At 38.9% G+C, this 13,084-nt stretch overlaps 1 protein-coding gene across 20 annotated transcripts in view; it reads left to right on the forward strand.

Annotated features, from left to right (window-relative positions):
- The window catches only part of LOC123510033, a 58,829-nt gene that overhangs the window by 27,709 nt on the left and 18,036 nt on the right, over positions 1-13,084 (forward strand). For 11 of the 20 annotated variants that reach the window (XM_045264760.1, XM_045264747.1, XM_045264750.1 and 8 more), the window contains 15 exons: positions 1,445-1,608; positions 1,901-2,051; positions 2,215-2,397; positions 2,557-2,688; positions 2,902-3,084; positions 3,250-3,381; positions 3,639-3,821; positions 3,938-4,069; positions 4,243-4,431; positions 4,720-4,860; positions 5,090-5,272; positions 5,453-5,593; positions 5,804-5,986; positions 6,866-6,925; positions 7,529-8,779. In XM_045264760.1, coding sequence (XP_045120695.1) covers positions 1,445-1,608; positions 1,901-2,051; positions 2,215-2,397; positions 2,557-2,688; positions 2,902-3,084; positions 3,250-3,381; positions 3,639-3,821; positions 3,938-4,069; positions 4,243-4,431; positions 4,720-4,860; positions 5,090-5,272; positions 5,453-5,593; positions 5,804-5,986; positions 6,866-6,925; positions 7,529-8,779 — 3,408 coding nt within the window. The remainder of the gene's footprint in view (positions 1-1,444; positions 1,609-1,900; positions 2,052-2,214; positions 2,398-2,556; positions 2,689-2,901; positions 3,085-3,249; positions 3,382-3,638; positions 3,822-3,937; positions 4,070-4,242; positions 4,432-4,719; positions 4,861-5,089; positions 5,273-5,452; positions 5,594-5,803; positions 5,987-6,865; positions 6,926-7,528; positions 8,780-13,084) is intronic. The other 9 variants (XM_045264763.1, XM_045264765.1, XM_045264764.1 and 6 more) reach the window with 4 other exon arrangements.

Raw genomic sequence — 13,084 nt, forward strand, 5'->3', positions numbered from 1 at the left:
GGCCGTACAGTATTGAATATGGATCACCACAATGAAAACGTTTCATATTGGAAAATAAAATAACTGTAAAATTGATTTGGGAACACATGAAATACACGTCACCGCCCTGTTGATGAGTGAATAATATTGAAAGTAAAAGGTAACCTATATGTAATTTGAATTTATTTGACATTTCTATACCGCAGTGCAATATGTGCGCAGGTGACTGAACTTTGTGGAATCAGAATATTCAGTACAGCAACAAATTAGTTCCCAAACAGTGGTAAGTGTGCTCCCTTTCAGACTGTGAATGACCGCTGGCCTACATTTCTATGCTATTTTTATTTATTTTTCCAACCTATCCACCACTACCGCTGACGGGGAAGACAGTGGCCCTTTTTTTTTTCCCTGACGACTGTCGTAGCGTAATGGACTCATGATCTTGATTGATTTGCTGATTTGATGTAAAATGTATACCAGGAAGCTCGCGGTAGGAGAATTAGAACGGTTTCCGTCTTCCACGTAGCTGGTTATTATTACATTGGGAACACCATATCTTTTGGCAAGCCTTCGATACAAGTCCTGGCCACTGAGCTGTGCTGCACCGCTAACGAACCACACTGTATTGGCGAAGCAGCGCGTGTTTAGTGGCAGAGCGTTCCGACTTTAACCACAGCCACGCGACGTCAAAGTTTCCAGATAGTTGTAGCCCCTGGCCTCACTCCATGACCTAACAGCGAGTGCACATAACTACGACAAAATAAACTCCTGAAAAATATATTTCATCCGTCCCAGCCTGCGAGTCTTTTGAATATAGGCTAGCTAGTCTATATATTGACAAGTTTTCCATGAATACGCGTGGGAAGAGATAACTGAACTTTGATGTAATAATCCTTTAATAATTTATTTTCAGATATGTTTTTTTGATAAGGTTGAGGATTTATATTTTTCTTCTTAGCAGGATAAAAATAAAGGTCTTGGAACACTGCAATTCATTTTTTCCCATGTCTCGTTCATATATTAGTTACCTGTCTCCCTGTGCATGCCGCGTGGGATGATGGAATCCTGTGTTGGTCAGTGCCACGTTGATCGCTTGCCCGGCGTAATTATATCAAAAGAGAACACACATAGCCTGACGTCTGAGCAGGTCCGTAAACATCAAGTATTTTTAGAAGTATCACTCTAGGATTGGCATGGCTCTATATAGGCCACGAGTGACAAGGGAGTGTACGGCAACAAAATGACGTTCTGATGACAAGTGAGCAACGTGGGCGTCGATTGTGGTGGGGGGACGTCCTCCACACTATTCAGACAACAGTACATATTTGCATGTCTCGGAAATCAGCAAGTTTTAAGAAATTTTCCCAGCTGTTTGGCTGGCTGATCGCTCTCGCCCTCATGATGTCCCCACCCCGATCATGGTGAGGAGTGACGTCTTAACATGGTCTTTGTTTTCCTTGGCCAGATGACAGGGATGAGAACGATGATGGCGTCACCCTGCACGAACTGGAGAACATCGATGACGACCTGGACGCCCAAGGAATCCACATCGTTAAGATCGCCGACGATGTGGCCGCCAAGGAGTACGGCATCGAGAACACGCCCTGTCTCGTCTACTTTGAGAAGGAGGTAAGGCTGATGTTTGGGGGACCATTGGGGACTATGTTATGCCACACTGATAATCTAACAGCACCCGCATCGTCAAAACTCACAATAGCATTTGCATCATCGCCAGCACATAATGGTTGCCTTGAAAGTGTCAATGTCACAACCAAGCCTTTACTGTCAGTGTCAGATCTTGTTACCACAGGTGTCTATGCAGGCGGTGAATCAGCGGTGTGTAGTGGTGACAAAACGAAATAGTAGTTATAGCATTATTGGTATTCCTTTGCCATCCTCTCACCTTCTTGTGCACGTTCAGATTCCTTCCCTCTATGATGGAGACCTTCACAACGAGGAGGAGGTGCTTGCCTGGCTGATTGAGCAGCTGCACAGTGATGAGATTGAGGACGTCACTGATGAGATGCTGGACAAGCTCATCAAGGAGGCCAACCACCTTGCAGTTCTCTTCTGTGAGTGGCAACAAGACTGTTTTCCTCATTTGTATCTTTATTTTATTTTTATTTTTGGTTGAATATTTTTTGTAAAGAATTCCTTATGATGTGTTAATTGCTTGGTTTACATGACTGATGCAGCACTTAACACAGTATTGGTTGGTGTCTGTCTTGATAACAGATGATGAGGACAGCCAGGAATCCCAGATGGTGGTGGCAGAGCTGGAGAACATTGATGACGAGTGTGATGCCAAGGGAATCTCCTTTGTCAAGATTGACAATGATGACGAAGCAAAAGAATATGGCATTGACACCCTGCCCACGCTGGTTTACTTTGAGAAAGGAGTTCCCTCAGTGTATTCAGGTGAAGGGCAAGAAGCATAGAACTTGTTTTTTGCTCTGTGATGATTGTTTGCTTTGTCTGACTTGAGAGATTGTATCAAGGTTATCTACAGAGAATTTTTGATATGTTTACAGGACATTTTTGGGCCTTGTTGATTGAATGAAATGGTATTATTTGTAGGAAACTTGCTTGCGGAAGAGGAGGTCCTGGACTGGCTGGTGCATCAGGTGGAGGAGGATGAGATTGAGGAGGTGACAGATGAGATGCTGGACCGTCTCATTGGACGCACTGAACACTTGGCTGTGCTTTTCTGTGAGTTTCTTGCACTGTGCTACCTCTTACTTCATGATATGATGTACTGTATATCTTTAGAAACATCATTCTTTTAATCAAGTCACAGTAATACTAATTATTATGGCTCTTTTCTAGATCTTTCAAAGAAAACCACATATGTATTGTCAGGAATCTATTTCTTGTCTGTATGTAATGAACATCAACATAGAATTAATTCTTTGTTTGCCTCAGATGATAAGGAGAGCAGGCGAAGTAGGAAGGTCCTTGCTGAGCTGGAGAACATTGATGATGAGTGTGATGGCCGAGGAGTTTACTTTGTGAAGATTGACAACTATGCAGAAGCCATTGAGTATGGTATTGACACCATCCCTACTCTGGTGTACTTTGAGAGTGAGATCCCCTACATCTTTGAAGGTGAGTCTTTCAAGAAAGCTGCTGTGCATACATCAGTAATGGAATCAGATGAATTTTAAGTTTAAAAATATCCACATATTTGTTATCTATACTTATTGTAAAAGCTGTTTATTCATTGTCTAATTTTAGTTTTAAAAAGAAACATATTGAATGTGTGTGTGGCAGGTGACTTGATGAAGGAGGAAGAGGTGCTGTACTGGCTGTTCCACCATGTTGACCATGAGGAGATTGCGGATGTCACGGATGAAATGCTCGGCAAACTCATTGCCAACGAACCCTTCCTGGCGGTGCTTTTCTGTGAGTAGCTACCTATACTTTGTCACTGGTATTTGAAGACTTTTGCTTTTCTTTCTTGACATTATTATAAAGAAAAATAAGAGTAGCAGCTGTTTAGAATACTGCAAGATTTATTAAACACTTTTCTTTTACATAAGGACAAACTTAATAAATATGGACAAAGAGACAGGACATACAGAGCCAAGCTCGGGCCCTGTAAATCAGATATAGGTATATAAATGCAAATAGGTAAATACAACATCTCACCATGGCTACAGATGACAAGGATGATGCAGAGGACCATGAGGTGCTGGCTGAACTGGAGAACATTGACGATGACTGTGAGCAAGCAGGTGTGCCCTTCGTTAAGATAGACAATGATGCTGAGGCTAAAGAATATGGCATTGATGAACTTCCAACCCTCGTCTATTTTGAGAACAGGATACCCAGCATTTATGAAGGTAAGATCCTCAGTACAGTAGAAATAGATGACTGGAGAAGTGGATTAGTAACTTCTTAGGTACAGCATTGTAATTGCTTATGTTGTATGCTATAAATCTTCCTTGCCTCTCCACAGGTGACCTCTCAAATGAACAGGAAGTCTTAGCTTGGCTGATGGAGCAGAAGACCACAGACACAATAGAGGAGGTGACAGATGAGATCCTGGATGACCTCATTGCTAACTTTGAATATGTTGTTGTGTACTTCAGTGAGTATCATCCTGCTGTCTTTCTCCATACTTCACTCAAATATTAATGATGCTTATCTTTATGTTGATCATTTCATTGTTTATCAGTTTCTTATTTGCAAAATTTGAAAGATATATCTAGTAATAAATAAACACCAAATTTTTTATAATACTTATGCCTTTTATCTCACAAGGTGGAAGGTGTGAGGAAGGCCAAAAGTGCGACAAGATCCTGGATGAGCTGGAGAACATTGATGATGACACAGATGAACATGGGATGCACTTCGTCACCACTGAGGAAACCGGCTTGGCTAATGAATATGGCATCAAGACTCTGCCCGCCCTGGTGCTCTTCAGAAATGGAGAACCAGTGATGTACAAGGGTGAGTGGAAAGTGTAATGGCTGTTTAAATGATGGTGATGATAAGACTTAGCTTCCTTGAGAATTTTGATAAAAGATGAAATTTGCATGTTTAGGGAAGATCTTAGTTATGCTGTTTAGGAATGGAGTGAGAGAATATTTAGTTAATTACCTAGAATTTTTTTAAAGCGTATTTAGTTTTGAGCAAGAGTGGCACTGAGTCTTCTGGCCTCACTCTTTGTAATATCTTGATCACAGTACATACTCATATAAAACTGCACCACTTGAGTTAGTTTATCCTAAATTGCAGGTGATATCAGCAATGAGGAAGCTGTGCTGAGGTGGGTGACATCTGATGACACCCTACAGATCCCCAACCAGATTGAGGAGGTGAACCAGCGCATGTTGGAGAGGATACTCAACATCTCTGATAATGTTGCTGTGTTCTTCTGTGAGTGTTGGGAGGATGCTATGGGAAGGGAACACTGCTTTTTCATTTATACTTGATTGGTGCTTATAAAATTGATACATTAAATTACTTTTTTTTATGGTTGCATTACTCAGTAAGTCTTGCATAATAGGTACACAAATTTTCTGTGTTTTCCATGTCATTAATGAGCTAAAGGAATTATTTGTAAGGTAATAAAGAATTGAGATATAATGAATCCTTCTATGTTCAGATGATGAGGATGACATGAAGAGCAAGAAGATTCTCATTGAACTAGAAAACATTGATGATGATTGTGATGACATTGGAATTGATTTTGTGAAGATCTCTGATGAAGGAATTGCACAGGAATATGACATTGCCAGCATGCCTGCCCTTGTCTACTTCAGGCACAGATTCCCCCAGATCTATGAGGGTAAGCAACAGACACACTATTTTTAAACTTTCATTTGTCACATTGTAGTTGATTCTATAGAGGCTGAGTTTTGTATTTATGTATGTAAGGTCATGTGAATGGTGGTCAATGAAGTATCTCTGAATTACAAGACTGAATGATTTTATGTGACATGGTTATTGTGTTTTCTGTCCTTTGCAGGAGACATGTTTGATGAAGATGCTCTGCTAGAGTGGCTCATAGACAACAAGGACAAAGGTCCGGCCTCTATCATTGAAGAAGTGGATGGGAAGATGCTGCAGACCCTTGTGGACACCTTTGAATACCTTGTGGTGTACTTCTGTGAGTGAAGGAAAGAAATAGATGAATAGTTTTTAGCTTTTTGCAACAGGAATTTATGAGTTCATTCTATTGTCAGAATAATGGTTGTTATTGTGAGATGTAAATCATTGTTATTCCATCATATTAAAACATGAAGATATGGTAGATTTATGAAGTATCAATAACTATCCAGAAAATAGTGAAAAGTCTGCTGCATGAATATTTTTTCAGATGACGACAACTGCCCAACATGCGAGACAGTGTTGGCTGAACTCGAGACAATTGATGATGAGACAGATGAAGTTGGCATTCAGTTTGTGAAGACCAATGATGTGGATGTGGCAGAGGACCTGGGCATCAGCCACCTCCCGGCTCTGGTTTACTTTGAGGGCGGTGTGCCAAGCATCTATGATGGTAGGTGTTGGGCGAGGGCAATGTGGCAGCGAGGAACGACACTTGGAGTACCACTCTATTAATCATTTACTTGGTTATTCAACTAATTCTTTAAAAAATATTCCTGGTTTCCTCTTAATATCTCCAAGTTAATAGTGGTTCCTGTAATAGTGGTGAATATGATTTTGTTATGTGGATGTGTGTGCCATTCCTACCAAAAACTAATTAGTATTTGTAGTGATAAAAATTTGTCATTAAATAATTTCTTTAAATATTAAAAACTACAAGGACCCGAGAGCATGCTTGTCATGTCAATCAAATTCATGAATAAAATGTTAATTTGAAAACTGGTCACTTAAAAGATACTCATCATATAATTGTGTTGTGTATCATTGACGGTAGTGATAACAGAACAGCAGCCTCCTTGCCTTTACTCTGGTTAGAGGGTTTGCCGCACACAGGATAACAGAGCTCTTTAGTTGGCTTCTCATCTCTAATGCTGAGGAGGCTGAATATAATTTTTCTTACATTCTTTATTATAAGTAGTAGTCTTCTGTTGATAGATGCAGTAATGTTTCAGATTGAACTTAGAACGTTGCTGTGGATGCCAAGTCTAGTATTCTGTGTTTTGTCTTCATATGATTTGTGATCTCAGAATATCCATCATGTCTCCATTACTATTCAGTGTCAAAATTTATCAGATGGATGTTTTGTGGTCATAATGTGTTTGCCTTGAGGGATATAAAACTTAAGCAGGTGGCTTGAGTCAGTGATATTTTAACTGAGTGTCCCTTACCTGACCCTGATCTCTGCTTCCCTGCTGACCTCTGATGTGGGGCCCTGCACCACCCTAAATGTTCCCTCCTCCTCATGTCCGGCCACATCTGTTACATTCCCCAGGTGACATCGCAAGGGGTCGAGAAGTCTTGTCTTGGCTTGTTGCACATTCACGTAAGCAGAGTATGTCCTTTTTGTGCTGTGTTTGTGTCATAATAGTAACTTATTAAAATAAGAATAAGGCAACACATTGGTATTTGATGGATGGGCTGGGCTAGACAGTGTTCTTGTGTGGGAGTGTGAAGAAATGCTTCCAGGAGTTTCCTGAATGAAGTAAAATGTTTTGATTGTTTTGACACTTTCTTTCAAAAGATTATTTTCTCAGTGAATGAGACTTTGAAAAATATGTTTTAAAGTTATTCAGCAAATTAGATGTAGTTCCACTGATTGATTAAGTAGTAATTTTGACCATTGAAATTGACAGCTTACATAGTTAACTTTGAAAAGTAACAAAACATTACCTCATTCTCCATGCTGGCTTTGCATGTGCAAAATTGAAAATTTCATATGATCACTAAAGAGGATTTAGCTATCTGGTATATCAAAAAAGATTCTGGTCTCATTAGCTGCCAATGGCTGCATGAGAAATACAGATTACTATGTAATACTCTTTACTAAGATAAGAAGAAAAGCAATAAGGGATTAGGTCACAATTTTGCATGTTAAGATGCATGGTAAGTTATGAATATGATACGGCATTTTAAAACATGGATGAAACGCTTGCAGGCCTTACAGACACCTCAGTGGTGGCTATAACCTCCAGGCTGCTAGGGCGTGGGCAGGTACAGGCAGGTGAGGGTGGTGGTGAGAGTGAGGGTGTGAGTGATGATGCTGGTGCAAATGAGGACAAACAGAGTGATGTCGACATTGGTGCTGTGACAACAGATGATGAGGATGACGATGGTGATGATAATGATGCTGAAGATGATGAAGATTCTGATACTGAAGATGATACTAGTACTGGACAAATTGATAATGAAGATGAAAGTGATGATAGTGATACTTTGAAAATAGCTGATATTGTTGATGAAAATGATACTTTGAATGATGAAGTTGATGAAGAATCCGATACTCAAGATTATAAGAGCCCTACAGATGATGATGATGATGAAGATGAAGATGAAGATGATACTGATACTGGAGATTTTATTGGTTTTGAAGAAATTACTAGTGAAGATGGTGAAGATGAAAGCGACAATGATGTTCAGGAAGAAGACAACATTTCTGATGATGCTATAGATGAGGAAGAGGATATCACTAATGACAATGTTTCAAACAATGAAGACAGTGAAGCTGATGCTACAGATGATGACAATGCTGATGAGAATGTAAAAGTAGATGATGCTGGTGATGAAGATTTTGCCACCAGTATTGAAAATGAAGATGGTAATGGCGAGAATAAAGACAATATTAATGAAAAACATGACAAACAAGAAGAAAAGGATGTAGATGAAGAGGAAGCAGATGAGGAATTAGATGACACTGGTAATAAAGATGACGGCACAGATATTGAATGTGAGGGAGAAGATAATGATAGCTGTCGAGACTGTGAGGTGGAAGTTAGCATCATTAATGAAGAAGTCACTAATGATGAATATGTAGGTGAATCTGAATTGGCAGTAGATGATGATGGCATGATTATGGACACTGAACAGGATGTAGAAGAGGATGTGTATGTGATAAAGGTAAATGATAAAGAGGAAGACTATTCAGATTCAAGAAACGAGTCTGCTGGTAGTGAAGGAAGTGAAATTAGAGGGCAAGATGAGGATAGTAGTGATGAAGAAGTTGAAAGTGAAGATAGTAAAAAGAAAAGGGATAGTGCTAAGAAGGGGAAGAAGAAAACTAAGGCACGTGACAAGTCAACTATTCATAAACTCCGTAAGGCATTTTTGGCTGAACAAATCAAAAGTGGCCAGTCCCAAGACACAGTGAAAGATGAAGCCAAGAATATAACCAGAAAGGAAAAGCATGAAGGTGAAGAGAATGCTAAGTCAGTCAGACAGGCTGACCGAATGATTATTGATGCACACTGCCTGGTTGTCATGTTTTTTCTTGTTACTTAATGTTACTTTTCTTTGCTCGTTTTACTTCCTCATTGGTGGTAACCTGGTGACCCTCCCTAGGAACGGAAGCATTAGAACACTCCCTTCTGTAGACCTCATTTTGTCACTTGATGTCAGAGTTTCACTTGGCATAACAAATTTCTTCATTGATGCCTCAGCAGATTATAAGAAAAGGTACTTCCACCTTGTGTTTGTATTTGTAAGACTGCACCATTTCTTTGAGGTGTAAATGAAAGACAACCTTGTAAACTTCACCTAGCTCATTACAATAAAGCTCATGAGTCATCAGAGTCTCTCTGTGGTGTCTTACTAACAGTTCATTTGATTGATATTTGAAAGATTTTTCTCTATGTATTAATGTGAAATACTTAAAGATATTTGTGCCTTCTGTATCATTATAAATTCTTTCTACTGTTTAATATATCATCTAATTTAATATAAAGTAGCCTTGTGAATATTCTGCTGTATTTCCATTCTTCTACTTCTCTCTATTCTATGCACTCATGCTTGTTTGTTCATGTGTTTCTAGATGCAATGATGTGTTCTAGTATGGATGTTTGATGTTTGTTTACACTTTCACTTATTCGTGCATCATGCATTTGGAATTCGGATAATTTTTCATCATGGCTGCGCTATACATCAGCGTTGTTAGTGCTCCTAATACCTATATGTGCATTGCGTGTGTGAATGGGTGTGGATGTGGCTGTGTGTATGTGGGTGTGCACGCAAAAGAGCATGGCTCATGGGTGCACATAATGCGCATGCATGCGCACATCTCTGAGTTTTTGTATTCACCTAGTTGTAATTTTACAGGGCCTGGGTATCATACTCGTGTGGCCCTGTCTCCATATCTACACACATCCAACTTTCCTTTAAAACTATGCACACTCCTTGCTGACACCACCTCCTCACTCAAACCATTCCACACCTCCACACATCTTTGTGGGAAACTATATTTCTTCACATCCTTCAAGCATATTCCCTTGACTATCTTTTTACTATGCTATCTCGTAGTTCTATTTAAATTTTCCTCTCTCAACATCATTTACTCATTATCCACTTCATCCAGTCCGTTCAACAGTTTATAAACCTGTATTAAATCTCCTCTTTCTCTTCTTTGTTCCAAGGTAAGCAAATTCATTTCTTTTAATCTCTCCTCATAGGTCATTTCTGCCAATTCCGGAACCATTTTTGTTGCCATTCTCTGCAATCTCTCCAACTTCCTTATATGCTTCTTTTTATAAGGGGACCAAACCACTCCAGCATATTCCAATCTTGGTCTAATTACCGTACTAATTAATTTCTTCATCATATCTTTATCCATATAATGAAAGGCTAATCCAATATTTCTATCAAATTATATGTTTCTCCAAACATCTTATCAATATGAGCCTCAAACTGCCCATGGTCTTGTATTATCACTCCCAAATCCTTTTCCTTTTCCACCTTTTTCAACACTACTTCTTCACCCATCTTATATGACCCTCTTGGCCGTCTTCCACTCTTCCCCATCTCCATCACATGACTTTTGCTCAGATTAAATTCCATTTCCCACCTCTTGCTCCACTCCCAAATCTTATCCAGATCTGCCTGTAAAATTTCACAATCTTCTTCACTCTTCACACACCTACACAACTTCGCATCATCCGCAAACAAATTAATATAACTGTTTACTCCTCTGGCATGTCATTAATATATACAAGGAAAAGTATTGGTGCCAGCACTGAACCTTGTGGGACTCCACTCTCCACCACCAACCAGTCCGACTTTGCATCCCTTATTACCGTTCTCATCTCCCTCCATCTCAAGTAGTTTTCCATCCACTTTAACACTTTTCCTTTCAGTCCTCCATAAATCTCTAATTTCCATAGCAGTCTCATGTGAGGTACCTTGTCAAAAGCTTTCTTTAAATCCAAATATACACAGTCCATCCATCCCTCTCTCTTGTATTTTGTCAACCACTCTTGAATAAAAGCTCAGTAGATTTGTTACACATGACCTCCCTTTCCTAAAGCCAAATTGATGATCCGATAATAACTTATGATCCTCCAGGAACCGTATCCAATATTTCTTTATCACCCTCTCACAAATCTTACCGACCACACTTGTTAGAGACACAGGTCTATAGTTAAGAGGCTCTTCCTTACTGCCTCCCTTATAAATGGGCACCACTTCAGCTCTTTTCCACTCTACTGGTACTTCCCTGTTTCTAATGAGCACCTTATAATATCATATAATGGATCAATCAATTCTTCTCTACATTCCTTCAATAATTTTCCTGAAACTTCATCTGGTCCCATCGCTTTATCATCTTTAAGTTCCTCCAACATTTTATATAACTCCTTTTAGGTATCTTAATGTCATCCATGTGCACATTTCCTTGTACATTCTGAGGCTTTACAAACATTGTTTCTTTAGTAAATACTTGTTGAAACCTATTATTTAGCAATTCCGCTATATTCTTAGGGTCATCTACTATCCCTTGCTCTCCTTTTAATCTTTCAATGGACTCTCTCTTTTAAGTTTACCATTTATGAACCTGTAAAACAATTTTGGATGTTCCTTACTCTTGTCTACAATATCTTTTTCAAATTTTCTTTCTTCCTCCTCCTTACCCTCACATACTCATTTCTCGCCACTCTATAATTCTCCTTATTTAGTATATTCCTGCTCTTTTCCATCTTTTCCAAGCCACATCTCTTTTCCTTAGCCTTAACACAAGTTGCATTAAACCAATCCTTTCTTCCTTCCTCTCTCGGTTTATACTTTGGTACAAATTTCATAACTCCTTCTTTATAATATTTCATAAAAATCTCATATTTTTTTGCACTTCTCTGATTTGTAACATCTCCTCCCAATCTAATTTTCTGAAATAATTTTTCAAACTTTCTGTGTCCATCTTTCTATAATTCAATCTACCACTCCTGTATGTCTCATCTTTCCTTCGCTGTGTTGTTGCTATCTGCATTTCCATAACCACATGATCACTCTTTCCCAAAGGACATTTGTATTGTATATCTCCACATAGGTACACTTCTCTTGTTAACACCAAATCCAGTCTAGCCGGTTCATCATCTCCTCTATATCTAGTATTTTCCTTCACCCTCTGTTCCATCATATTTTCCATCATTAAATTAAGAAATCTCTCTCCCATGCTTCCTCTCCAACACCACTCATTAGATTTTCCCAATCCACCTCCTTACAATTAAAATCTCCTACTAGTATCACCTTTCTTTTTCCAGATAATACACTTTCCAAACTCTGTAAAGTATCCTTGATCATATTGTCGTATTCCCTTAATGTCCAAGAATTTGTTTTAGGAGGTACATAGGTCACCATGGTTATTAATTCTTTTCCATCACTTTTTATCCTTATGCTTATCACTTCTGCGTTGTTCTTCCCATACCAAACCCCATCCACATTTATTTCCTTCTTCATCATAATCATAACTCTTCCTCCACCTTTACTCTCTCTATCCTTTCTCCATATATTATATTTATTATCCAAATTTACCTTTGTTTTTTCATGTAATTTTGTCTCAGTCAAACACACTATATCAGGCTTCTCCACCATCATATAGTCTTGCAATTCCAATCTACTTGACAGTATCCCATCTATATTAGTATACATTACGGTCCACCCACTGCTCCCTCTAGGGGTTCCTCCGCATTCCTTCTTTCCACATACCACTTTCTGACTCTCTCTCCTATAACTCTCCAAAAAACTTTTCTTTTTCCTCCTCAGACCGCTCATCATTTTTCCTTCTCGCCTCTTCCAACAATTCCTTATATCTTCTCCTCTCTTCCTCATTTCTATTTTTCTCACAAACACCTCTTTACAACCTTCTACCTCTCTTAACTTTGATGTTCTATATAGGATATCCTCCGCAGATTGTTGTGACTTCAGTACTACTTTAATCGGTCTGCTCACTCCTCCTTATACGGACCCAGTCTATGGATCTCTTCCACTTCTTCTTGTAGGTCTTTTTTTCATCATCATTTAGATTTTTGAACAGATCTCTTACCGTTTTTAATTCTTCCTTAATTCTCTTAGGCTTATATGTTATATTTTGTTCTTTCATCCCAAATATTAACACACTCTTCTTCTTTTCTGCTATTTCTCTTATCAATGTTTCCTTATTCTTCATAACATTAACCAGTTCCTTGGACCTTTCTTTTTTGTCTTCCTTCAACTGATCTTTAATTATTTCTTGTAA

The sequence above is a fragment of the Portunus trituberculatus genome, chromosome 28 (assembly GCF_017591435.1).
Source record: "Portunus trituberculatus isolate SZX2019 chromosome 28, ASM1759143v1, whole genome shotgun sequence".
Classification (NCBI taxonomy): Eukaryota; Metazoa; Arthropoda; class Malacostraca; order Decapoda; family Portunidae; genus Portunus; species Portunus trituberculatus.